Here is a 26,589-nt window from a genome sequence, read left to right as displayed (position 1 = left end):
CAAGTGCACTTTTTAGTTAAATATTATTATTATTATTGTTATTTATTTGAACGATATACTATACTGAGTAAAAAAAAAGCAATAAAATAAAATTTTTTCAAAAAAAAAAAAGGTGATTTGTGTGAAAATGATGAACATCCATCCATCATTTTCATTCTCTTCCTTTTTCACTAATATTAATTGATTTCTCATCGATATTTATTTAATTTTTACTTACCTTATTATAAAAACATCACTTTTAAACGTTTTTCGAATAATTTTCACATTAATAACCTATTTAAAATAAAATATTTGATGAAACCTGTGACTTTCGTGGAACTGACGGTTTTTTTTCTTTCCAATAAAACAAAATGGCGGCGCGCTCCGGCGCCAAATTTTTTGCGCGCACTTATTGTTTACTTTATTTATTATTGAATAACTTTTTTTTTTTTTTTTTTGTTTTTCTTTACGTAATTTAAAATATTAAAATAATAAAATTTAAAACGTTTAGTTTCTCTTATTTTATTTTTAAAAAAATAATTATATACAATAAAACAAATGTTATTTACATACAAAATAATAATAATAAAATTGATTCGAAAATGTTAATAATAATAATAATAATAATAATTCATAGTTTTAAGAGATCCATTTTAATAAAAACAATTTTATAAACGTATTCATCATCATCATCATCATCATTCCTTTTCGATATTTCCTTTGGATTAATATTTGTACATTTAAATATAAGAAAATTATTTATTTAATTAACTAATCGTCTTTTTACACACTCTTAATTACATATATTTTTCACGTTTAACCACTCTTTAATAATAATAATAATAATAACTCGTGCTTGAATGATAATTTTTCCAATTATCATCATCATTATTATTATTACTGGAATCATTTATGTATTTGTAGCTTTAAGACTTTCATAACTCTTAAAACTCTACTTTCGTTACCCAAATCATCATATTTGGGCTTTTCCACTTTGTTAAAAAATAAAATAGTTACTATTATTATTATTATGACAATTTTAAATAATAATAATAATAATAATAATTAGTTATGAAAAACATGAAAATTTTGTTTTATTACATCTTATGGCACAACTGTAAGAGTATACGATAGGTAGAGAGTATATTTAAAGTCTATAATCAGCAATATGATGATACTTGAATGTCTAAATAAGCTCAAAGCCTCTAATATAAATTATTAAAAATTTTTTTTTTAACTTATGGCACTAAAATTGTAAAAAGGCTTCATCAACAAATTCAAATAAATTTTTAATACTATATATAGAACGTGGGCGGCCATTTTGGTTGCCTCGAATCTCTCTCTCTCTCTCTCTCTCACTCTCCTTTCGGCCGCCGCCTCCTATAAAATTCACTTTTCCATTTTAAGGTACATTTTCTCTCATTTTTCCTCAGACTTTTGTATCTTTTGTACCTCCCATTGGGTTAAATATCTACGTCGAGGTGTATCAAAGGATCGGCTGATGCCAATTTGATCAAAGTCTTTTTTATTCTTAACGCTGGCAGTCTCACGTTGGGATTTTGATGCCAACATTCTTTCATTAATTTTCCCATGCCGTTTAATGTCTGGAAAATAGAAAAAAAAAATTATTTTAATGCGATCCTAATCCCGGGGGAAATTTTTGCGAAAATGGGAAAATTCTTACGGGATCCGAAGACCATCTGTTGCTGAGAATGGGTCTTTGTCCGTCAACGCAAACGACTTTTCTCATGTCTTCGAATGAGGGATCGTTAGGCACAACGTCGTGATAGGGTGGCTTGTACTCGTCGGCAATGCCGTTCGAAAGGGTTTTCGTACACACTTCCCATAAAACAAGGCCCAAGGCATACATATCAGCTCGCCTGTACGATTCGAAACAGTCTGTTTTCATTCTGAAATAAATTAGAATTTTTTTTTTTTTTTTAATTACGAATTTAATTTAAAGATAATAATATTGAATTTTGATTTACTCACGTTTCTTCTAATACTTCAGGTGCCATGTAACGTTTTGTTCCCACCCTGGGATTATCTGCTATGTCCATTTGTCCCGTTGCTTGAACGTGAGTCACGGCCAATCCGAAATCGGCAATGACGCAAGAACCGTTCATTCGTATAAGTATATTTTTCGTTTTAAGGTCTCTGTGAGCTATGGCAGGTTTTCCCTGGAAAATAATTTCAACGATTACAACGCACATTTTTGACAACGAGTCGAAACAGGGAGCAAGTAATGAAAAGGGGAGTAAACCTGAGTTCCGAAGATTTCACTGTGCAAGTGAACTAAACCCGAAACAATCGTCAAACAAATTTTCATCATTTGATGATGTGTTAAACTAGTTCTGTTCAGGTGATCGTAAAGGGATCCCAGGGGATGATAATGTGTGACCAACCAAAGTTGAGTGCATGAATTTCGCGACGTCATGTCGCTTCCAATGTAACCCAAAATATTTTCATGACGAAGGAGAACGGTACTGAAAATAAATAATTAAAAGCAATTTTATTTATTTCTAATTAATTCAAAAAAAAAAAAAGGGGGGGGGGGTAAATTTAAAAGTACCTATAAATTTCCGTTTCTCTGTTCCAACTGGCTTCGTCTCTTGAAAAAAATATTTTTACCGCAATATTTTCACCGTGCCAAACGCCTCTCCATACCTGTCCATATCTTCCTTTTCCAATACATTCGGAAAGGGATATTTGTTTTGCCAAAGTTCTCTGAATCAATAATGGAAGTCCTGATCCGGATCCAGAAGTTAGAGAATGTTCCATAAACTCCTAAAATAAGCATACATTTTAAGTAGGAAAATTTTAAAAGAAGTAAGACCACTTTCGACAAATGTTCATTAAAAAATTTACTCGAAGTGTACTATCTCCTGGAGCTGTAACATGGACCAACTCATCCGTGTAGTAAGCATCCGAATCTAAAATACCATTTTGCCTTTCTTTACTCCACAAACCGCTTTGTCTTTCAAGTCTTTTTTTATGTGTTCTTCTCATTAGGAGTAAAACTATCGTACCCAATACTCCTAAACCTACAACTGGACCCAAGATTGCCAACGTCAATTTAAGAATATATATATTTTTATCTGGGTAAATCGAAGACACATCATCTGTAAAAAAAAAAATTTAAGACAAATTTTATCGATGAATTAAAAATTAAGATATCGTGTGCGTTATAATGTAGCATTTATTTTAATCGATTTACCGTGAAAAGTAACTTCTGGCAGAGAAGGAAATGAACCATTGTTACAATAATCTTCTTCGCAACAAATCACTTCATATTGTCCGCCTGTATGTCGTTTTTTATGAACTCCGGAAAAAGATGAAGTTTTACAAAGTAAAGGCACTTGATCTTTTTTTTTAATGCATCCTCTAGACACGGCTTCAACGCCATTCAAATCTCTCGTATGAGATTTCCAACACTTTAAAATCCAAAAAAAATAAATTATTTATTATTTTATTTGTTTACTTATTATATTATTACATTTAATATTAAATAAGTTTAAATACCTGATAGGCATCAATACATGGGGGCTGTGGAATGCAGTCTGGAGGATCACAAGAAAGACATTTAAATTTAGGTACCTCATGTGATTCATTACGATTAAGATGTCTTATTAAATTTTTGTGTAACCTCAACGTTTGTTCTTGTTGGGCTTTTATTAATAATTCATTTGCAATAGTATTATCTTCCACTTGTTCTTTTATTTCTGTATCGCTATCACTTTCTACTAAAGATCCAGGAGGTAATGTAACTGTTTAAACAAAAATAAATTTTATATACCCTCGGGGTAAATTAAATTTTTGGGTGTAAAACAGAATGTTTGTGAAAATTCTTAAAAGAACATTCATTCTGAATAATTTCATACCGATATTTTTTTTTTTTTAACAAAATGCAGAGTAAAAAAATAATATTTATTAATGTACGTTTATAACAAATACTCCTACATTTAAAAAACAATAGTAGTCAAAATAAATAATAAGGAGTTTTTAAAACGTACAAAAAAAATTTACTTTTTTATCGTGAGTAAATAATTTTATAATTGGGAACGAATTGGGAATTATTAAAAGTAATTAAAACTTTATTAAATGTTTGTAAACACTCACCTGAACCGGATTCAGAAGTAAAAATAAACAATAAACATAATATATACCAATTAGACGCCATTGCACTCAAAGTAAAACCTATTGCATTTTTATGAAAACAATTGCCAACCTTATTTTTTTTTAATGTTGGTAAACTGATAACTAATTACATTACATTACACTATAAATACATTATTACTAATATTTAAAAATTTGATGAAATTATTAATAATTTAAAAACATGGCTCATACTGGTCAAGGTGAGTGTAAAAATTCTATTTTATTTAATTACCTTAATTAATAGACGTCATTAATTTTCGGACTCTTTCGAATTATTTGAAACAGGACTTCCTGAAAACAAACAAAGCTCATGAAAACATTTAATTACAACTAAATTTGACAACTAATTTTTTCATCATTATTTATTAAAATGGTTATTAATGTAACAAAATTTAGTTTTATTTATTAATTCGTTTACGGAAATGTCAATTTAAAAAAGAAAGATATCTAATGTATTTGAATTTCCAGAAACTAGACCAGAACTCTTGGAAGAAGTAAAATTGTATAGAGGTGCCAGAGAAAGAGAAAAGTATGATAATATGGCAGATTTATATGCAGTCATTAAAACTCTTCAAGCATTGGAAAAAGCATACATAAGAGATTGTGTTACTGCAAAAGAATACACAGCAGCTTGTAGTAAATTACTTGTGCAGTATAAAGCTGCATTTAAACAAGTTCAAGGCGATGAGTTTCCTACAGTAGAAGCATTCATTAAAAAATTTAGGGTATTGATTTTTTTATATTGAAAATTAAGAGAATTCATATAAGAAAAAACAAACTATTATTTATTTTTTATTTAGTTGGATTGTCCTGCCGCCCTTGAAAGAATTAAAGAAGATAGACCTATAACAATTAAAGACGACAAAGGAAATACTAGTAAATGCATTGCTGATATAGTTTCTGTAAGTTAAAAAATTTTTCCCAACTCATATTCATATTTCATCTCGGTCATAATAATAATAATTTCCTTTTTTTTTTTTTTTTAGCTTTTCATTACGATAATGGATAAATTAAGGCTTGAAATAAGAGCTATGGATGAACTTCATCAAGATATAAAAGATTTAGCAGACACAATGAATAGGTTAATGTTACTACCTTCAGATTTCGAAGGAAAAGAAAAGGTGAGTCAAAACTTTTAAAACGACAACATAACGAATAAGGTAAAAATTTGTAAAAAATAAAATCATACTTTTAGGTTGCCCATTGGTTGGAAGTTTTATCAAACATGCAAGCCTCTGACGAATTGTCCGATGTTCAAGCAAGACAACTCATTTTCGATTTAGAAACTTCATATAATGCTTTCAATAAGATTTTACATTCTTCAACATAAGTTTTCCCCCTTTATGATAGAGTACTAGAAAAAGTTTTCTTTTTTTAATTTAACGTTTCATTTTATCAACAAAAAAAAAAAAACTAATATTATCACTTAAAAGATTCACATAAAAAAGAGCTATTTATATATACATATATATTTATAAATATATACACTTATTTAAATTATAAACGATTATGTATATTATTTTAATTACCTCTCTCTTACCATCAAATTTTTCCTACTTTCGAAGAGTTAATTAAAAATTAGATGTCGATATGATGACAAGATACGTCATAACCGTTCCAATTATCTGAAAGAGAAAAAATTCAAAAATTCAAAATCGTTCGCGAACGAAATTTTTAAAAACGATTTTTTGCCAAAAACTTACCGAATTAATTAACGGATAATTCAATATGATAAATTTCCCACCGTAAAAAACAATTTGATGATTCATTATTTGCAACGAAAATATCTGCAACTGATATTCAATGATTAAAAACAACAACGGGGGGGGGGAACAAATTTTTTTGAAAAAACCGTTATTCGTAAAATAATAATAATAATAATAATATCTCACTTGTTTTTTCGATTCCTTATCCTCTACTTTATTCAATAAATCGTTAACCGCGTTCGATATATCGAAAGCCTGGAAAAACATTATGATATTACTTTATCGTTTTTTTATTCTATGCAAACGTATCACCCGCGACTTTTTATTATTATAATTTCTTTAAGGAAAAACATTTAATTACTTCGAATATGACAGCAGAACAGGAAACTATTATTATTAATATTTGCCACATGTAATAACCTCCCCAGAAAAAAATCAACGCAACTTCGTACCAATATTTCGTCTTCCATGAATTTACGCTACCACCATCCGGATTCAAATAAAATACCACCGCCGACCTGAACGAATAAGTCATTTCGACTAGTGACGTCATTAAAAAAATAAATACCTTAAATAAATAGAAATCATTTGCTTTCAAATTAAATTCGTTTTGCTTTCGACGATAAAATATCGACTTACTTGTATGCAAAAACAATCGTTTGTTTTATAACAAACGTTCATCAAATTCATGTGTATCTGTCGGAATTTAACGATTTCTCCAATGTCGTCCCTTTTGAATTTGCTACAAACGAAAAAAACCATCACGTCTTTTTTTTTGCTACCGTTCATCAATTTAAAATCCGAATTCCTTATATCATCCTTGAGAGCCGTCAAATGTTTTTTTATAACGAATAAAACGACGACGAATTGAACGTTAGCAAAACCCGTGTAAAATTCCGTTATTATGTAAACGGATGACGTGTACCAATGATAATACGGATTTATCCATAGCACATCCACTCCCAAACACATGTAGCAAATTAAAAGAGTTAGAGTCGATGAAAGTATAAATATTTGAAACCATATTATTTTTTTCTTATCGTCGTACACGTTGAGTTCTGTATTCGTCAATTCTTCTACGACTTCGTTAAATTTTCCATTTCTCCCGCTGTTCACGATTAAATTTATTATTACGACTCCCCAACGAAGTCTCGTTTCCATGAATGCCAATATGGCGTGAATCCCTTCCGTGTTACGAGTCCAAAATATCATGGTGGGTATTTCGTGTACGAGTACCATTATTATGAAGGATAATATTATGATTCTGTATAGGAAAATTTTTTTCTTATTATTTTCCAACGTTTTCTTATAATACGTCGTGCCCATTATTTGCGATATCGTCATTATCGGTAGAATTAATTCTTCGACTCCTCCCTTTTTCCCATTCATTCTCTTGAATGTTCGATTTTTAAAAAACCGTTAATTACTTTTTTAAATCAATCCGACGACATCATTCTTTTGTTCAAAATTTAAAATAATATTTCCAAACGTTGTTTACACATCGTAAACCTTTCCCAAGAAATTATACGTTGATCGATTGGAAAACAATACGTGAAGGACAAGTTTGTTAATTATTTGACACCTTAATTTTTCCCACAGGTGATGATGATGATGATGATGATGAAGCAACAAATCACGGTCAGTTTTTTTTTTTTTAATAGAAAATTAAGGTTTTGACACGACATTTATATTTTTCCATAAGTTAATCCAATCATCAATATAAATTATTTACATTTTCAGCCATTTTGAATGCCTACAAAAAGAAAAACAGAAAAAAAAAATTAAAATTAAATTGTTTTCATACACCATATAATTTTCTAATTTTTAACACGCACTCAATTAAATATTATTATTATTATTATTTATTAATAAATTCTTTGAATTATTATTATTATTATTATTATTGCTAAGGTCAAACTTTTTTCCCCGTCACGCACAAAAACGTGATAATTACAAACAATCAAATCTCGGCCATTTTTTTTTTTTAAATTTCAAAATTTCTAGTTGGTAGTGGTTAGTTGTAGTTCGTTAACATCATCACTTCGAGTTATGATAAAAAGTAATAACACACACACAATCGATATCATCATTATCATTTTTTTAATTTAAATTTAAATTTAATTAATTGAGTTTTTGTTTTTCCATTTTTCATTCCAGCCAAAGTATTCGATAATCCGATATTGAACGTTGGAAAAATTTTATCACCGGTTTTGATACTCGGTCAAGCACTGGGAATAGTATTTTTTTTCTGGAATGAAAAAAAAATATGGAAGGTTTCGTACGTTTTGTTCATTTTACTCCTGCAAATCGGTTCTCTCGCACACGAATTACCGAGCATAAAATATTGGGAACAAAATGCGAACGGTTTGCACGGTTTGATAGTCCGCCTGGACACATTCAGTTGGTGGTTCACGTATTACTTCAATTATTTTCTCACGCTTTGTAGAAATAAAAAAATACTTCGCGCCGTGGAAGAATTGAAAAATTTCGACGTCACAATACCGGTAAAACGTCAGGAAAAATTATTTAAAATGAACGTCGCTCACGTTTTCGTCAACGTCGCCTTCATCGTCACTTACAACGTATTGGGTCACGATTGGGTTTGGCCCAACGATAATCACACTCCCGTGACGTCATCCCTTTACATATTCGGCGATTTGACAATGTTCCTTTCCTCCCTTATATTTTTCCAACTCACGAATTTAATATCGGAAACTTTCAAATACATTAACGAAAGATTGATTAAAATAAAACCCAAAGACATGATCGAATCCAAATCAAATTTTTTCGGGTTTTACACTCGGGAAATAATCAAATTGAGACAAGCTCATTTGTTTTTGATCAATATAGCCAAAGATATAAATTCACATTATTCCGAACAGGTATTATAAAACCTGATTCATTATTACCTCTTTTTTCTTATGTTTATTTTACGATTTACCTCTTTTTCTTCTTAAAGCTCCTCATGGTCATCATTTATTCCATGATTCAAGCCGTTTATGCAATGAGATCCATCATTGGAGATTTTACAATAACCGACATTGTCGAAAGTACTTTGAACGTTCTTTGCGACAGCTTATGGCTACTACCCTACGTTTTAACCGTCGTACAAATGATTGTCATTTGCGAAAAAGCAATGTACGAGGTAATAAATCGAACCTGTAAGTGATAAAAACAATCGATATAAATTTTCATTTTTTTTTTTTTAATGAAATGAAATCTTTTCACAGTCTGGACAAACTCTTACCATCGTTCATCACCTGATGAATTTATATTACTACGATAGCGACATATTGAAGGAGGTATTTCTCCTTTTAACCTCTTTTAAAACATAAAAAAATTTTTTTTTTAAATAAAGCCCGTTTCGAATTGTTTCAGTTGGAAATATTTGCCGTTCAAATAAAACAACATGCTCTCATGTTTCACGTACGATTTTTCAATCTTCACTATCCATTTTTAAATTCGGTAATAATAATAATAATAATAATAATAATTGAAAATATTAAATTTTTCCTTTTTTGAAAAAATAAAAAAAAAAAATAATTTCCACTTTTTTTAAACAGTTGGTGAGTTCCATGATGACGTATTTTGTCGTAATAGCAACGTATCAGGGAGAATCAGACGAAGGTGTTCTTATCAATTGGAATTTCAAACGTGAACCTACAAGTTCGACAGAACCTGAAGAATACGAATACGACGACGATGATGATGATGATGATGAGTGAGAATAAAAATCCTTTTAAAACCTAAAAAAAAAAATTTATTTTTTATTTATTTCTCGTCAAGGATTTACAATTTTTTTTTTTTTTTTTTTTTGACAACATGTTTTGAATGTTATGAAATAAAAAAAATTATATACCTGAATACCTGAATAAATCAAAAGATGTACGAGTTAATTAAACCTTAAAAAAAAAAATTTCACATGTCATTTATTAGCATCCGTGTAATAATTACGATGGCAAGTTCGAATAAATTACTATTTGTCGTCGAGAGGTTATCATTGTTATACGTGTAAGTGTCGCCGCTGAACAAACGCTGAACAAACAACAATTTATCCCATCTGAAAAGTACAAATAATAAAAAATTAATTAATTTTCTTTTTTTTTTGTTTCGGTGCGGAAATCAAGTGTTTAAATAATTAAAAATGTCTGGAAATAAATCGTCGAGTGGATTAGTCGATCCTGTATCATTTTTAAAAGATTTTGCTGCCGGTGGTATATCGGCAGCAGTTTCGAAAACTGCTGTCGCTCCCATCGAAAGAGTTAAACTCCTTTTGCAAGTCCAACATGTTTCCAAGCAAATAGCCGTTGAAGATCGTTATAAGGGAATGATTGATTGTTTTATGAGAATACCCAAAGAACAGGGTTTCATGAGCTTTTGGAGAGGGAATTTGGCTAATGTCGTGAGGTAAAGAAAACAATAAATTCAAACGTTTAAAACTTTTTAAAAAAATTTTCTTGTTTTTCCACAGGTATTTCCCGACTCAGGCATTAAATTTTGCTTTTAAAGACAAGTATAAAAAATTATTTTTAGATGGTATAGATAAGGAAAAACAATTTTGGAGACATTTTGCCGGAAATTTGGCATCGGGTGGTGCTGCGGGTGCAACTTCTTTATGTTTCGTTTATCCATTGGATTTTGCAAGAACGAGATTGGCTGCCGATGTCGGAAAAGCTAAAGGTTTGTGACGTCACTTCAACGACATTTCGATGTGATTTTTTTTTTAAATTCCGATATTTATACACTAAAATTTAGGCACTAGAGAATTTCACGGATTGGGCGATTGCATAATGAAAACGTTTAAATCGAACGGACTCTTCGGCCTATATCGAGGATTTTCCGTTTCCGTTCAAGGTATAATCATATACAGAGCTGCTTATTTCGGACTGTACGACACGGCTAGAGAACAACTTCCTAATCCTAAAACGACACCGTTTTTCATTTCTTGGGCGATTGCACAAGTCGTGACGACCGTGTCAGGCATAGCATCCTATCCGTTCGACACGGTCAGAAGGTAAATTTTTTTTTTTTTTTTTTATGTAAACTAATATTTTAAAAAATTAATTATTATTTTGTTTACATCGTCGTTTACTTTTTTTTTTTTAGGAGAATGATGATGCAAGCTGGAAGAGCGGAAAAAGACATCATTTATAAAAATACCTTGCACTGTTGGGTGACCATATTAAAAGATGAAGGTGGTTCGGCATTTTTCAAAGGAGCTTTTTCTAATATCCTGAGGGGAACGGGCGGAGCACTCGTTTTAGTTTTGTACGACGAAGTTAAAAATTTATTGTAATTTCTGTAAATAATAATAATAATAATAATAATAATAATATTTAGTTTTATTAATGCAATAAAAAATTGATTTTTGCCAATCGAATCTTTTAAAACCTTACCTTAATATTAAAATAATTCATTGGATTTAATTTACAAAAACAGTAATTACACATTCTTCTATCTCCTCTCTCTTTAATAAAAAATTTACACCTGAAAAAAGAAACCAAAATAATATTTTTCCTAGTTTAGAAAAAAAATTTTTTCCCGAACAAATTGACAAAATTAATTTACGTGAACGTTTTTACGAAGACGTATTTTTTTTTTTTTTTTTTTCTCCTTTTACTCCCCCCCCTGCCTTTAATTTTCCCCTTGATTTTTCCTTATCAGCAATTATTTTTTCCAACTTTTCATTTTTCATTTTTAATATTTCATTTTCCTTTTCTAAACTTTTTATTCTTTCTTCGACTGAATTTAAACCTTTTTGTGCTCCTCTCTCAACATCCTAAATTATTAAAAAAAAAAAAAAAAAAAAAAAAAAAAAAACATTGCGAAATCTTTTTTTTTGAAATTTTCCAAGAGAGAAAACAATTTTCTTAAAATTTACTTTCAATTGATTTTTTAAACTTCCAAATTGTGCCGACATGAAATTATTTTCTTTTTGTTTTTCGTGTAATTGAATCAAAAGTTTTTCTTGTCCTTTAACGATATCTTCGGCAAACTGCAGAGCTTTGTGAAGTTTTTTCCTCGTCGATAATAAATCTTTATTTAAATTTTCTATTTTGTCGTTGGCTTCTCTGTCGAAAAAAGAAAAATTTTCCAATTAAATAGTTTCTTTAACGCATGCGTACCTGAAAACCATTTTTCTAACCCTAATTGTCTTTTTAATTCTTTCAATTCCTGTTTGCTTTTCCCACGATTATGACACGAAACGCCGACGCTCCTCAATTGATTTTCCAAATCCGTAATTTTTTTCAATAGATTTTCTATTTCAAATGATTGTTCGAAATTATTTTTTTCCAATAAATTCCTTTCATCGATTAATTTTTCTTCTTCCTTATTCGATCTCGATAAATCATCTTCGAGGTTTTTTATTTTCGACACCAAACGAGAATTTTCATTTTCGTATTCGTTTTTAAGGTCTTGAAATAATTTTCGACATTCGTTTATGGACGCCGAATGAACGGCCAACGGTACTCTCGTGTCGTACTCCATTTTTAACCTGTCGAATTCCTGTTTCAAAATGGCGTATTTTCCTTTCATTATTAAATATTCGGATTTGCATTCTTCTAAATTATACTTGACGCTTTCTCTCTCTTTGGATGCTTCGTCGACTGTAAAAAGAAAATTCGTAAATAAATTTTCCCCCCCCCGAATGAAATGAACCGATATATGATTTTCACTTACCTTTGACTTTGAATACGGAATGAATTTTGACCAGTTTTTCTTTTTCTAATTTTATTTGTTCGAAAAGTAAATTATTTTCTTCTTTCGCCATATTTAAATCTTTTTTTAATACTTTTAATTCGTTCAGAGCGTTTCTATCCGGATCCATCATTTTCTTTTCCAATTCCGCATATAATTTTTCATTTTCCTGTATTATTTCGTTGAAAGCAACGTTGAATTTTTTATATTCGCTTTCTAAATCTTTTATCGTGTCATCTTTTTCCTGTAGGGATTCGCTGTAGGCTTTTAAAAGGGGTACGACGGGTCTTAGAAAATTATTATCGTAATTTTTCGGTAATTTATCGATTCTTCCGATTAAATTATCCGATTTGACATTTCCACCACCCGTTTGATACCTTTCTAATTCCACGTTCAATTTATAAACAAGATTTTTCAACAAAGACACATCCTCTTTCAACCCTTCGTTTTCTTTTAATAATCTGTCACCTGTGATGCGAACTTCTTCGTTTTCATCCCTTAAATTTTCCAGGTCGATTTTTAATTTATTATTTTCACTTTTAACGTGTTGATAAGCGACATCCAAATTCATTTCCAAGGGTGAAATCATTTCTTCGGATTCTCCAACGTTTGAATTTTCTTTCTTGGAAATGGTAGAGTTCGTAGGTTTGGGGGCCTGATGACATTTTCGATGCCTGTGACCTTTGCTACATTTGTGCTCTCCCCTCGAATAACTTTTCCTCAAATTATGAACCCTTCCATGTTCGGTATTGATATTTTTATCTGAATTATTTTCTTCTTCCATCTCGTTCTTGGGTTCTGCCTGCAAGAAAAGAAAATTTTTCTTCGAAATAACAGTCGATACATCTGTCGATGATAAAAAAATCTTACGTTTTCTTTATTTCCACGATTTTTAAATTTTTTCCATGTGTTTTTCCTTTTCTTCGGCAATATATCAAACGATGGTAATGATAACGAACTTTTAATACTAAACGGTGAAGAAGTTTTTCCATTCTAAAAACAAAAAAAAAAAAAAAACATTTTAAATGTGGGTCACCACCGTTAAAACTTTCATTTTCCCAAATCAATTACATTTTAAATCCCATCGTAGATTGGTACAGAATTTTTTTTTTTTTTTTTTTTTCTTTCCGCCATATTACCTTAATCCGCCATTTAAAGATTGTTGTTTGTTTGTTTTGTTTTTGTTTTCTACCACAAAATTCAATACCATTACGTTAAATTTAATTTATAAAAAAAAATTAACAATTTCTATCTTACCTCAACATTACAACCTTGTAAAAAAAAAATTATTATTATTATTATTATTATTATTATTATTAATTAATTAATTAAATTAATAAAAAATACTCACGTATATTTTACGTGTGAAATTATTAAAAGAGAACATTTGTAATGGGTTTGAGTTTCCATGGTTACCAGAATACAAAATAAAACATGGATGATCTCACACAACATTATTAGTTAATTTAAAAAAAAAAAAAAAAACAACAATAAATCAATTTACATAACTAAAATAATAATAATAAAAATTAAATTAATAATATAATTATTGTAAAATAATAATAATAATAAATTTATTTATTTAATTTTTTTTTTTAAATAAAACTTTCTCCGAACAAAAATAATTTTTTTTTCTTTTTTTCTTTTTGGTTTTTTTTTCCATTTTCAACCCAAAAAAAAATATTTTTCAAATACATAAAATATTTATGTATATATTTATGTATACATAATAACAGAATTTTGATTTATTTAAACCAAAAATAAAATAAATAAATAAATAAAATAATAAATAATAATAATAATAATTTTTTTTATTTAATTTTTAATCGAAAAAAATTATTATTATTAATATTATCATCATTATCATTATTATTATTCTCTTATGGATTTCTTTTTCTTTCTATTTTTTTTAATATTTATAAAAAAATGTTTTTTTTTTTTTCTGTACTAAGGAAGACATCTTCCTAACTAATAATATATATATATATATATATATATATATATATATTAATTATTACTTTTAATTGACTTAAAACAAATATCAAGATAGTAATAATAATAATAATAATAAGAGCATTTATCCCTAAGGAATCGTCGGGTAGAAACCTGGAATAAATGCTTAAAAATCCCCGACAAATAAGCAACTTGTCGTTTTAAAGAGTGACAATAATAATAATAATAATAATAATAAAAAGGAGTAAAAATTTAAAAGTAAAAAAAAAAAATAAAAAAAAGTTGACGGTTAAAAAATTAATAATAATAATAATAATAATAATAATAATAATAATAATAATAATAATAATAATAATAATAATAATGATAATAATAATTAATAATAATAATAATAATAATAATAATAATAATAATAATAATATTAAATTTTTGTTTTTTCATCTAATCACGTGTAAATAATTTTTTTTTTTTTAATTATTTATTTTAAACAATAAATTAATTTATTAATAAAAATTAATTTTATTAAACGCAAAAGCTCTAGGAAGTAATCATTATTATTATTATAACACTGAAATAATTTTTTTTTCCCATAATAATAATAATAATAATAATATCAGTCGGTCGTACATGTAATTTTATTACGTCTACTAATTACTTTTTTATTATTATTATTATTATCAACGATAATTCGATCGTAATTGATTCAATTAAAAAAACCGTTAAATAATTTTTTTTTTAATCGTAAATTTTAATGAGACAGATTCCAGAGATTCCTTTTTTAACGATTTAACATTTGATGATGATAATAATAATAATAATAATAATAATAATAATAATAATAATAATAATAATAATAATAATAATAAAACGAAAACAGGCACTTCTCAGCTGGTAATTTAATTTAATTTTAATTTTGTGTTTTTTTTTTTTTTTTTTTTTTAAATAATGAAGCGCTCGTCATTTTTTGTAAATAATTATTATTATTATTTTTTTTTTATCGAATTTAAATAAAAATAATAATTTTTTTTCAACAACAACAATAGTAATTTTTTAATAATATTTATAATTATTATTATTATTATAAACTCAATGATGACGTATAATAATTAATTAACATTTTTATTGTCTACCGAAAATTTAATTAATTAATTAATTAATTATTATATAATACAAATATTTAATTTACCAAACACTACTAAAGCAAATTAAAATTTCTTTTTGATTTTTCAACCATTAATAATAATAATGAGTATTCCATGACAAATCTCATTTTTTATTATATTATTATTATTATTATTTCGAAACCTATTACCGCTCGTCTGTCAATCGTTAACCCATTATTTATTTCATTAATAATAATAATAATAATTAAAATAAATATATATATATATATATATATATATATATATAAAATTAAATTAATTTGAGAAATTAATAATACGGTTAATTTGTTAATACTTCCTGTTTTTCCCTTTTTCCTTTTTTTAATAAAATAAAATTTTATTTTTTTTAATAAAGCATAAATATATCTATTCCATTCCTTTTCTATTTTCCAACAATAAAATTTTCATTTCAAAATGCTGCCGGCAGCAAAACAAATTTTACACAAATAAAAAAAATTAGAAAAAAATAATAAATGGGAATATCATCACCATAACGCTTCAAATTCCATATTTGCAAATCCTGGATTTTTTTTCATTTCCCAATATTTGTTACCAAACGTCCATTTTTCTTCTCCGTTCCCGATTTCTTCCCTGAAAAACCATTTGCTCTCGTATGCGGGTTTTCCCTCGGCTTCTTTTTTCTTTCTCCTTTCTCTTTGCGATTGTTCCAATGTCAATTTTAAATTTTCCGCTCCTTGCAAATCTCCTTCTTCCAAAAGTCTAAAAAATTGGTTTTGTTTAATAAGAAAACCTGCCGTCGAAATGAAAACCTTTTTTTTTATACCTTTGATCTGGACGAAACCTCGTATCCGTTGGTGGTAAATATTTAGCCGTTTCCGAATCTAAATCGTTTAATTCTATTGCAAACCTGGTAAAACCGTAGTACAATTCGTAATCTTCTGGCATCGTACCTAATTAAAACCATAAATTGTATTGTTCCTTGAGTCGTCTCGGATACCGAAACATACCTGACTGTTTTTTTCAACTTACCAGGTCGCCATATGCATTTGGCAGACGGTGCGACACCGCAATAAAGACCTTCGCTCCATTTTCCAAATATATTTCTAACAACTTTTCCGTCTTGACTAGTTATGGAACCGTGTACTTCGTGCCTTTTCGAAGACCAATAACTTGCCTGTATACGAGTAAATAATAAAAATTCAGGTACGAAGCCATAAAAAACCTTTTTTTCTCATTTGGATTGCGTAATTTACACATACTTTGACAAATGTTAGTTTACATGTGATTCCCGAACTGGATGATATTTTCAATTCTCCATATTGGTCCACCCATCTTTGACCGCTAAATAAATTATGAACGCATGTCGTAACCTTGTTCCATTCGTACTGTTCGCCGCTTTTGGGTAGCAAAACATTTGCGGTACCTGAAAATTCACGAAATACTCGATTTTAAATATACTCTTATTTAATTAATTTATAAAATAAAATAAATAAATAAAAAATATATTACCGGCCGGTTGAAATTCCATAGATTTCCCCCAAAATTTTGTTTTGATTCGAACATCTTGCCAGAAAATAAAATTTTTACTTTCCGCGTGACAAACGGATATAGGAGGATGATGAGATACCTTAAATAAAAAATAAAAATTTTTTCTTTTTTTTTTTTTTTTTTCTCACTACCGGAAAGAAAAAAAAAAAAAAAGTTGAAGAAATCTTAAATTAGTACTTACTTGTTCGGATATAAATTTAAAGCCTTTGTCTTCTCTTACGCATTCGTACGTTTCTCCTAGAAAAGGATTGAAAGGTTTTGATCCGGCTCTGTAATAGGAAGAACAATAACTTGAAACGGCAAAAGCAGCCACGTAAATCATTCTTTCGTAAGGATCATCTAATTCAGATGCCTTGTCCAATAATTCAGAATATTCCAATTCCTCACACAATCTCTAAAAAATATAATAATAATAATAATAATAATAATAATAATAATCAAACTTGATTAAATTTTCCTTTTTTGCTGAAGTAAAATAAAATTATAAAATTGAAAATAAACCTGTAACATATTTAATGGCTCGTTTAATGACACTGGCATCGACACTTGCGATAAATCTTTACCGATATTTTTACATAAAATGTTCCACAGGGACAATCCCTCCAAATTGGGACGTGGAGCTGGAAGTTTAGTTCTGCGGCCAGTTACGGAAATGGTCGGTCCAGAGACTGATAAAAATTACGACATTAATTTATAAAAAATTATCATTTTAAATAATCATTTATAATATCAGTCGTATTTGGTAGTTACTTCTGCTCATTGTATAGTCTTCGGCAACATCGGAGTTTTCACTGGATAAACTGTTCTCCTCCTCTCCTTCTTCGCTGGAAAACGAATTGTTTTCGCTCGAACTTTCGCTGTTATCGACATTTTCTTTCTTGTCTTCTAATTCTTCAAATTTTGGAAGATTATCTTCAGCGTCGAAAAACTCGCTCGCGCTGAGGCAAGATGAACTGTATGACAAGTTCCCGGCGATTTGCTTCTGTGAAAAAAAAAAAAAAAAAAAAAAAAAAAAAAAAATGTTTATCTTAAATTTTTTGTAAAAAATAATGGAAATCGGAAAAAATATTTTTTTGAATATTTCATTTTATACTTACTGCATCTGAGGCAGGGCCAACCGAACTTATATCGGCTAGATCTGCAATCTCATGAACGCGGTTTAATCGGTTTTTTAATTCGTTATTTTGAACTAAAGCCTGATTTAAAGAATGTCTTAAACTTACTAAAACATTTGAATTGTTCATGTTTAACAATTGACTATTTTCTGATTCGCAAGCTGTTTTCAATCGATCGCACTCTCCCGTCAATCTACAGAGGACCGTTTTTAAGTTGGTTTGAACTGTACAAAAAGTTATTAATTTATTTATTTATCGCTCAATAAAAGTAAAAGTATTAAATATTAAAATTTACCATCTTTGGCAAGAACAATAAAATCTTCTCGCATTTGCAACTCTGGAGTTATCGCACTCTTATTATCTAAAGATGATACGAATTGTTGCATCAAATGTTCAGAACCTGGCAAACTTTGAGGTCTGTTCAATGAATTCATTGAGGAAGCGTTTGAAGATAAACAAGTTTGACTACTGGAAAGAGCTGCCGATTGTGAAGATATAGGGACATTCTAAAAAAATTATGTAAGAGTCATAAATCTATGTGTACTTTTAAAAAAATTAATTACTCTTATTTATCAAACATTATATACACTTACTGCAGAAGGTAAAAGATTGTCATTTAGAGAAGAGGACGCCAAATCAACAGAACTTCCTTTATTGCTTTTCTTTTTGAGCAAGCCAAATTTTCTTCTGTCTTTCTTAACATTCGGAGAACAACCTTCACTCGTGTTCTTTAAATAATAAATATAAAAAGTAAATTTATGGTAAAAAAAAAAAAAAAATTAGCCATTTCAAAAATGAATGATGAGCCATACTTCCTGATCAGTTACAGAAGCTGCCAAAGAGGAAGATATTTGATCAGCAATTTTGGATAAATGAACAATATTTTGCCCTATAAGTTTTAGATCTTTTTGAAGACCCTCCAACATTGGCATGGAATCTACTAGCCAAACGGCAAGTCTACCCCCTACAGGAGTAGCAGCAGGTATTAAACCGCAATGTAGAGTTTTATCTCGTGCTGGACTAATGGGAGGAGTAAAAGAATTAGCTAGAAAAAAATGAAATTATCACGTTCGAAAGTGTTCACTACAAGCGATAAAAACTTAATTAAAAAATTTTTATGATAATTACGATTAGGTTGAAATGAAATTGTATTATCACAGTCAGTGCATGTGTTTTCTCTAGCTCCAAATGTCAGTAAATGCTGTCGAAATAATCGATGTTTTCTTAATTGTTCAACCCATTTGACGAATGTATCCAAACGTTTCGCCTGAAAATCAATAACAATTAATTATGTAATTAAAATTACAATAATCATAATAAAATAATGAATTTAATTAAATTTTAAGTTATGACAACCTTAAGATGGTAAATAAATTCTTCTGCATCAATGTCAATTCGTCTACTTTTGCTTTTAGTCGAAATTACGCTTAATCCAATATCAACAGATCCATGAATTTTACCTCTTGTAATATCACTCGGAGTTCGAGCATACACCAATATTCCTTTATTGATTACAAAATATCTCTAAAATAAAAAAAAAAACTTTCTTAATGTTTCGAATAAAACAATTTTTGTAGTAAAATTTTTATTTTTACCTTATGCCATCCTTTAAGAGGCCATTTTCTTTTTTTATGCAAATAACCAGTTAAAACTTGAGGTTTTATATTATACCTTTGCCCATCCTTTAACCCTTCTAAAATTTCCCATTCTGAACCTCTACGACCTTTACTTCCTATTTAAAAAATTAACACAAGTTGTAATAAAAATTGTAACGAAAGTAAACTTGAATTTAAAAACAAATCGTCATTTTTAACTCACTGTTGTCTTTGACAGTTTTCACATTTCCACTTTCCAATGATAATGAATTACTATCAACACTCCCTTCTGAATCTGAATGAGGTTTTCCTTTAGATTTTGATTTCATTTTTGTTACAAAAATTTATTTTAATTGACTTTTAATAACGACAATTTCGAAGACTCCATTACAACATGTTCAACTGAAATATAATTTTTTTATTTTATTCTACAACAAACACAATTCATACTAATTACTTAAATATTTTAATAATTAGATGTATAGTTATAGATGGTTTTAAATTAAATGAAATCTTATATTTGACTACTCAAATTTTAATTGATAATGATAATAAGATTTACTGAATATTAATTAAATAAAATAAACGTTTTATTGCACATTAACAAATTTTTTTTTTGTTAAAGATACTATTTAAAAAAATTGTATTTTTTGTAACTACAACTTATAATTGCTACCTTTTTTTTTTTTTTTTTTTAATAAATTAATTTTTAACCAAACATCGATATAGAAAAAAAAAATTTTTGAATGAAAGTGTAGGCAACCTAGTTTTTAACTAATAGTTAGTTATATTACAAAATTATTATTTTATTATTTGAAATGGGGTCATATGCATAATATACAAAAAAAAAAATGAATAGAAAATTATTATTATTATTATTGAATCGAAAAGACTAAACGTTATCGATATTGCAACAACAAAAAAAAAAATTAAAATTAAAATTTATAATTCAAATTCGATAATCTGTCAATTTTTATTAACTGCGAAAAAATTTTAAATTTTAATTTTAGATACGAATAATATAATTTCCTTCTCCAGTATGATTTATTATAAAATATATAAAACCAACCTTTAAATGTTGTGACACATGTTTGAAATCATAACATGGACGATTTTAAATAGTTTTTTTTTTTTTTTTAAAAAAACGCCCCAACTACCTAACCACTGTGCAGGAAACTGCCATTTTGAATAACTGCATTAACGGCAAAATTGGTGGTCAATACTACTCAACTGACTTTGACCCGTTTTTTCAATGAGTTTCCTGCTATTTATTCTGCTGCTACTTCAAAATACTATTTCCGGTTAGACCGACGTTAAAATTTTTTTTTTCTTTCTTTTTATAAAAAAAGAGTAATATTACGATTCAGTTAGGAATATTTACTTTAAATAAATTAAAACTTTATTGACTGAATTAATAATAATAATAAAATTTATTAATAATTAATAGCGAATAAATATTTATTAATAAATTATATCATACAAAAACAAATTTTTTTTTTTTGTTGTCTTAAACTAAAATTAAAACTTGTAAAAACTTTATAACAAAAAGTTTATATCACCTTTCCAATTTATTTATTTATATACAAAAAAATTTATATTTATCAATTGTATAACTATAATAATAATAATAATAATAACTTTAAACAAAAAAATCGACAAGGTTTTACGACGGATTTCAAAAAAAATTCAACTAAATAAATTAAATAAAAAAAAAAACAAAAGAAAAATTTTAATAAAGATAATTTTTAGTTTCTAGTGTCGGATCCCCACATTTTCCATGATATTGTTTCGTTACGAAACGTCTCGACCTGCAATTTTCCATATCTAAAAAGCATTCGTTCGAATATGTTTTATCGTCCGTTCCACAAACGGGATCGTAAATTGATGGACATATTTTTTGACATCCTTTAAAAACGAAACCAGTTAAACATCTTCCGATCGGTACGACGAACATGTGTTTACTAAAAGGAAAAATTTTTTCGAATGTAAATGTTGGCAATAAAATTTTCATGACGTCATCATCATTTCGAACATGATAAACTAACCCGCAATTTTGTTTTTTCATTTCGCATTCGTTCGCATAAAATTTATTATCCGAACCGCAAACGAAATTTTTTTCATTTCCGCAATTTTCATTACACGACGCTGTCGTTCTGCAATGATGAGCGGCAACTCCGACGACGTATTGGCCGCACGTTTGCCGCCTGAGTTCGCAAACCGAACGGTAAACGTTACCGTCCGAACCGCAAACGGGACTATCGACATCTTGTCGACATTCCGTCGGACATTTGTTTTTAACGAGTTGAGTGCAATTTCCGTAATGTGCCATTTGTACTCCTCTCCTGTTCAAAGAAAAAACAAAAACTCATAATGGATTCAGCGACGAAACAAACTCAAAAAATTTAATACTACTTACAAACACGATGCTATGTTCAAGTGACACGAACTCGGATATGTCGTCGCATCGGTACCGCAAACAGGATCGTATTCAGATTCGCATAAAGGTACGAGTGAGGAACATTTTTGTAATTTTCCTTTACATTTTTCGAAATCTACTTTCGTCACTCTTCTTTTAGATGGTGACCTGCAGTCAAAGTAAATACGAAAAATTTTAAAAATTTTCTAGAAACTTCGTTAAGAAACCAAAACACCTTCAATTACCCGCAATTGAGTAACTTTAATTGACATTCGCTCGTGTAAATATTTCCATCTGATCCGCATGTAAGTTTATCTTTTGCATTAAAACAAGATGTCGGACAATCGGGGAGAGATTCTCTTTTGTCAGATGTAACGGCCGTTCTTTCTTGTGTAGCACAATAAGCCATGGGCACTTCGAAAACGTGTTTTCTACGAAATCATTTTAATAAAAAATATTTTCAAATTTTTTCCCGATAAAACTATAATTAAAACCTTTTTTCTTTTTATAAATATAAAAAAAAAAAAAAAAGGTTAAAAGTTCAACAAACGTTTGATTTATGACCAAATTTAAAAAACCCACCCGCAATTTTTCGATTTCATTTTACACGCGTTCGCATAAATTTTTCCATCAGAACCGCAAGTCGGTTTTGATATTCTCCAGCAGGATTCCCTGCAGTGTCGCGTCGTCTGACAGTATTTCTTACTCGTTCTCACGACTCCTTGCCTGAAATCAAAGACAAAAAGGTATTCAACAAAAATCATTTGATACACGTGTATAATATTTTCATTCTCATTACCCGCAAGTCAATAATTTCATTTGACACGTGTTTTTATACACGTTTCCATCAGAGCCGCAAATGGGTCCATCGTTGGGTGCTTGATCGCAGGAAACGGGACAATTTTCCCTATGTGCGGATATGTTATTACACGGTCCCAAATGCGATAATTGTATTCCGACTCTGTAACGAAAAGTTTTTATTAATAATAATAATAATAATAAACCACCGAAATTCGAATAATTGTCCCGAAGGAATCCTCGGGTAGAAACCTGGAATAAATGCGTAAAACCCCCCCCCCGACAAATAAGAGCCTTGTCGTGTTTGAGAGTGATAATAATAATAATATCTTCTTATTCTTCTCAGACTAATAATATTAATATAATAAATTTTTTTTTTTTGACTCGACAAGGACTTTTTAAAATAATAATAATAATAATAAATAAAGATGAATGTTGTAACGTTTTCATCTTAAGGCAAAATTTTTTTAATAAATACGACATTTTTAATAAATTTTTTGTATCATTCATCTCTCAAACGTCTTCTTCTTCTTCTTCATCTTCTCCTTCTTCTTCTTCTTCTTCTTCTTCTTCTCCTTCTTCTTCTTCTTCTCCTTCTTCTTCTTCTCCTCCTCATTATATTTATATACTCGTACATTTTTTTTTTTTTTTGGTATTTCGAAGCTAAAACTGTTTCGAATATTTATCATTGATTCATTCTCTCTCTCTCTCTCTCTCTCTCTCTCTCTTCTCAAAAAAAAAAAAAAAATTCGATTTCTTTCAAGGTAGATAGATAAAGATAGATAGATAGATAGATAAATGCAATCGATAAATCAATGGTAAAAATAAAGACGTAAATTTTACAATAAAAAAAAAAAAAATATGCATCTGTACTCATTATTTAAGGTTTTTTTTGACGTAAAATACATGTGAATATCAAAATTTATTTTTAGGTATGAACCTGATTTTTATCTCGACCGAGGCATTGCCACGGCTAGAAGATTGCCACAAAAAAAAAAAAAAAAAAAAAAATTTTTTTTTAGGATTGAAGGTCTTTACTTCCCAAGGCTGAATAATCGTAATACTACATGAAATTCTCGGTTCTCGTTTTTTTTTAAATCTCGCGTTGCGGTTACAACAAAAAAAAATATATATATATTAATAATAATAATAATGATGATGATGATGATGATAAAAACATATGGAAAAAAGCAGTCGTCGCACAAGCGCATCTTAGGAAAAGCAACCGTCATTATTAAAAACAAAACAAAACATTTAAATGTCGGCCATTTTCTGGAATGAATTGAGAGAAAAATCACTGGAGAAAGAGCTTTTGTCGTACCTTTTTATTTTTTTGGGGGGGAATTTGATTTGAGATCATCACATACAAACGATGATGATGATGATAATCGCGTGATCCCCTTAGGGATTTTTTATTTATTATTTTTGCAGATGAATGACTACCAAAATTATTCACATATTTTTTCTCTCTCTCTCTCTCTCTCTCTTTTCTCCAAAGTCTAAAATTATTTGCATTCATTTCTTTTCATTTAATAAGACTATAAAATAATGTCTCTCTCTCTCTCTCTCACTCTCACTCCCTTTTAAATAATTCTCACGTCATTGATCTCTCTCTCTCTCTTTCAGGTCACTAATTAGGACTCGCCGTGGTACGTTTTTTCTTACCAACTACCTTTTACAACTAAAAATTTTCTTTAGGGAATGAATAATAATAATAATAATAATAATAATAATAATAATAATAATAAAACTTTTACCTGCATATTTCAACTCTTAACATGCAACGATTTAAATAAGTTCTTCCATCCGTACCGCAAACGGGATCCTTATCCCCGCTACAACGATGTTCGCATGTGCTACCAGATGATCTTAAACATCCTGTAGGACTAGAATTTTCTTCGACTCCTGTAAAAATTTTATCATCATTATCATCATCATTGCATTCTTTTTAATTAATATCGTGCTCTTTGAAAAAGTTTATTTTACCTTTTCCGCATGTTTTTTTTTTCATTTCGCACTCGGTGTTGTATATAATGTCATCAGTACCGCAAACGGGGTTTTGCGGCGTGTTAGAACAAATTCTCGGACATGATGTGTTTCTAGCCGAAAGCGTAACTGTAATTAAATAAATTACAAGATTGAATTATCATCCGAGACCTAGAATGTGGAAAAAAACCCATAAAACCGTTTCTTTTTCGCGACTCGTACGATTTCTACCTTTGTTTCGTTAAAAGGAATTAAACCGGAAACGGAAAAGATAAAAAAAAGGAAAAAAACCGGAAACGACCGACTCCATTTTGTCCAAAGACTAAAATTTCAAATTGTAACTGTTTAATCGCTCGAATTTATTTTTTGTAATTTTTATCGCGACAAAATCACGTGTTTAAACAAACAATTTAAGGTATTTTTAGCGAAAAATATGCGTGTTTCCCCCTCTCCCCTCACCCGTCCTACATCTAATTAAACGTGAGAAACCGTTAAATTAAAAAAAATTACAAAAAAAAAAATAGTAAAAAAAAATTTTTTTTTTTTTTTTTTTTTTCCAACGGACCGGATATAAAAATCTGCCAATAATAAATAAAAGGGTCATAGGACAACAACAACAACAACAACAACAAACGAAACGATAAAGAATCGACTCGCCCAAATGTAAAAAAAAATTTTTTTTTCACAACGGAGTTTTTGTTTTTATTTTTTCATCATTATTATTATTATTATTTTTTTTTATTCTTTTAAGGCGTTCACATGTAAACAAGTTGTTTGTTGTATTGCAATGTTCGGTTGTTGGTTTACTGCCCGACATTAACTGTGTCAAGTTAACGTGTGTGTGTGTGTGTGTGTGTGAAAGGGATTTTAAAATTTAATTCTCGACGAATATATGTGTTTGTTCATAAAAAAGTAAAACGTTTGTGTTTGCACACAACAACAACAACAACACAACAAAATTATTATTATTTTTTTTTTTTTCCTTTGATTTCACGGTCACCATTTAAGTGATTACGTTAATTATAATTACACCCGTTTTTTGTTTAAATAATAAATAGATCCTAGTTTTTATTAAGTCCATCGTCATTCATTTTTTTTTTAATTCCACATACCCGGCTATTAATTTATATAAAATAATAATAATAATAATAATAATAATAATAATAATAATAATGATAGTTTTTTTTAATTTCGAAACGTTTATTTATAATTGAGAGTTGGAACGTTATCATTATTAATTTTTTTTTTGTTACCTGTAACTTATTAACGTTTAAATAAATAACACGTTTGTTAAGTACTTAACAGGGATTAAAGGGATTAAAGGGATAAAAGGGAAAAGGATGGCAAATAAGGGAAAAAAAGGGAAAGAAGAAGAATATTATCCAACTCGAAAGAATACAAAACAAAAACTGGAATTAATAAGATTTAAAAAAAAAAAAATTTTTTTTTTATGCGTGTGCGTGCGTGTGTGCGTGCGCGTATAAGATTAATATTAAAAATTTTTTATTTTTC

The 26,589-nt window shown here is 28.7% G+C and overlaps 8 protein-coding genes across 8 annotated transcripts; 3 read left to right on the top strand and 5 right to left on the bottom strand.

Moving 5' to 3' along the window:
• Window positions 1-1,442: 1,442 nt before the first annotated feature.
• Phum_PHUM551530 (SAX, putative) lies at window positions 1,443-4,159 on the bottom strand (the record flags this gene model as incomplete). The annotated part of the gene is made up of 9 exons (XM_002431806.1): window positions 1,443-1,583; window positions 1,664-1,889; window positions 1,972-2,159; window positions 2,243-2,465; window positions 2,552-2,766; window positions 2,848-3,101; window positions 3,197-3,413; window positions 3,502-3,746; window positions 4,099-4,159. The coding sequence occupies 9 exons, from the start codon at window positions 4,157-4,159 to the stop codon at window positions 1,443-1,445; spliced, it is 1,770 nt and encodes a 589-aa protein (XP_002431851.1).
• Window positions 4,160-4,318: 159 nt separating this feature from the next.
• Phum_PHUM551520 (uncharacterized protein) lies at window positions 4,319-5,467 on the top strand (the record flags this gene model as incomplete). Its single annotated transcript, XM_002431805.1, has 5 exons — window positions 4,319-4,337; window positions 4,606-4,862; window positions 4,938-5,039; window positions 5,124-5,258; window positions 5,333-5,467. 5 exons carry the CDS (start codon window positions 4,319-4,321, stop codon window positions 5,465-5,467), a joined length of 648 nt encoding a protein of 215 aa, XP_002431850.1.
• A 241-nt stretch (window positions 5,468-5,708) lies between these two features.
• Phum_PHUM551510 (Gustatory receptor PhGr4) lies at window positions 5,709-7,232 on the bottom strand (the record flags this gene model as incomplete). The annotated part of the gene is made up of 5 exons (XM_002431804.1): window positions 5,709-5,762; window positions 5,841-5,924; window positions 6,030-6,098; window positions 6,205-6,411; window positions 6,483-7,232. 5 exons carry the CDS (start codon window positions 7,230-7,232, stop codon window positions 5,709-5,711), a joined length of 1,164 nt encoding a protein of 387 aa, XP_002431849.1.
• A 660-nt stretch (window positions 7,233-7,892) lies between these two features.
• On the top strand, window positions 7,893-9,568 carry Phum_PHUM551500 (Gustatory receptor PhGr3; the record flags this gene model as incomplete). The annotated part of the gene is made up of 6 exons (XM_002431803.1): window positions 7,893-7,902; window positions 8,001-8,725; window positions 8,803-8,988; window positions 9,074-9,145; window positions 9,222-9,308; window positions 9,407-9,568. The coding sequence occupies 6 exons, from the start codon at window positions 7,893-7,895 to the stop codon at window positions 9,566-9,568; spliced, it is 1,242 nt and encodes a 413-aa protein (XP_002431848.1).
• Window positions 9,569-9,987: 419 nt separating this feature from the next.
• On the top strand, window positions 9,988-11,139 carry Phum_PHUM551490 (ADP,ATP carrier protein, putative; the record flags this gene model as incomplete). The annotated part of the gene is made up of 4 exons (XM_002431802.1): window positions 9,988-10,250; window positions 10,315-10,523; window positions 10,599-10,857; window positions 10,950-11,139. The coding sequence occupies 4 exons, from the start codon at window positions 9,988-9,990 to the stop codon at window positions 11,137-11,139; spliced, it is 921 nt and encodes a 306-aa protein (XP_002431847.1).
• A 282-nt stretch (window positions 11,140-11,421) lies between these two features.
• On the bottom strand, window positions 11,422-13,929 carry Phum_PHUM551480 (DNA double-strand break repair Rad50 ATPase, putative; the record flags this gene model as incomplete). The annotated part of the gene is made up of 7 exons (XM_002431801.1): window positions 11,422-11,622; window positions 11,725-11,914; window positions 11,989-12,451; window positions 12,525-13,344; window positions 13,413-13,535; window positions 13,800-13,813; window positions 13,905-13,929. The coding sequence occupies 7 exons, from the start codon at window positions 13,927-13,929 to the stop codon at window positions 11,422-11,424; spliced, it is 1,836 nt and encodes a 611-aa protein (XP_002431846.1).
• Window positions 13,930-16,143: 2,214 nt separating this feature from the next.
• On the bottom strand, window positions 16,144-20,206 carry Phum_PHUM551470 (oxysterol-binding protein 3, putative; the record flags this gene model as incomplete). Its single annotated transcript, XM_002431800.1, has 16 exons — window positions 16,144-16,378; window positions 16,443-16,569; window positions 16,649-16,793; window positions 16,879-17,042; window positions 17,129-17,246; window positions 17,349-17,561; window positions 17,669-17,835; window positions 17,918-18,149; window positions 18,265-18,506; window positions 18,578-18,788; window positions 18,876-19,010; window positions 19,095-19,327; window positions 19,411-19,549; window positions 19,639-19,806; window positions 19,878-20,014; window positions 20,101-20,206. 16 exons carry the CDS (start codon window positions 20,204-20,206, stop codon window positions 16,144-16,146), a joined length of 2,772 nt encoding a protein of 923 aa, XP_002431845.1.
• A 1,400-nt stretch (window positions 20,207-21,606) lies between these two features.
• Window positions 21,607-25,102, bottom strand: Phum_PHUM551460 (Follistatin precursor, putative; the record flags this gene model as incomplete). The annotated part of the gene is made up of 8 exons (XM_002431799.1): window positions 21,607-21,838; window positions 21,923-22,219; window positions 22,294-22,461; window positions 22,539-22,724; window positions 22,876-23,019; window positions 23,093-23,254; window positions 24,849-24,993; window positions 25,078-25,102. 8 exons carry the CDS (start codon window positions 25,100-25,102, stop codon window positions 21,607-21,609), a joined length of 1,359 nt encoding a protein of 452 aa, XP_002431844.1.
• Window positions 25,103-26,589: the final 1,487 nt, after the last annotated feature.

The sequence above is a fragment of the Pediculus humanus genome, genomic scaffold (genome assembly GCF_000006295.1).
Source record: "Pediculus humanus corporis 1103172108294 genomic scaffold, whole genome shotgun sequence".
NCBI classification, from domain to species: Eukaryota; Metazoa; Arthropoda; class Insecta; order Psocodea; family Pediculidae; genus Pediculus; species Pediculus humanus.
This window is presented reverse-complemented; position numbering and strand designations above follow the sequence as displayed.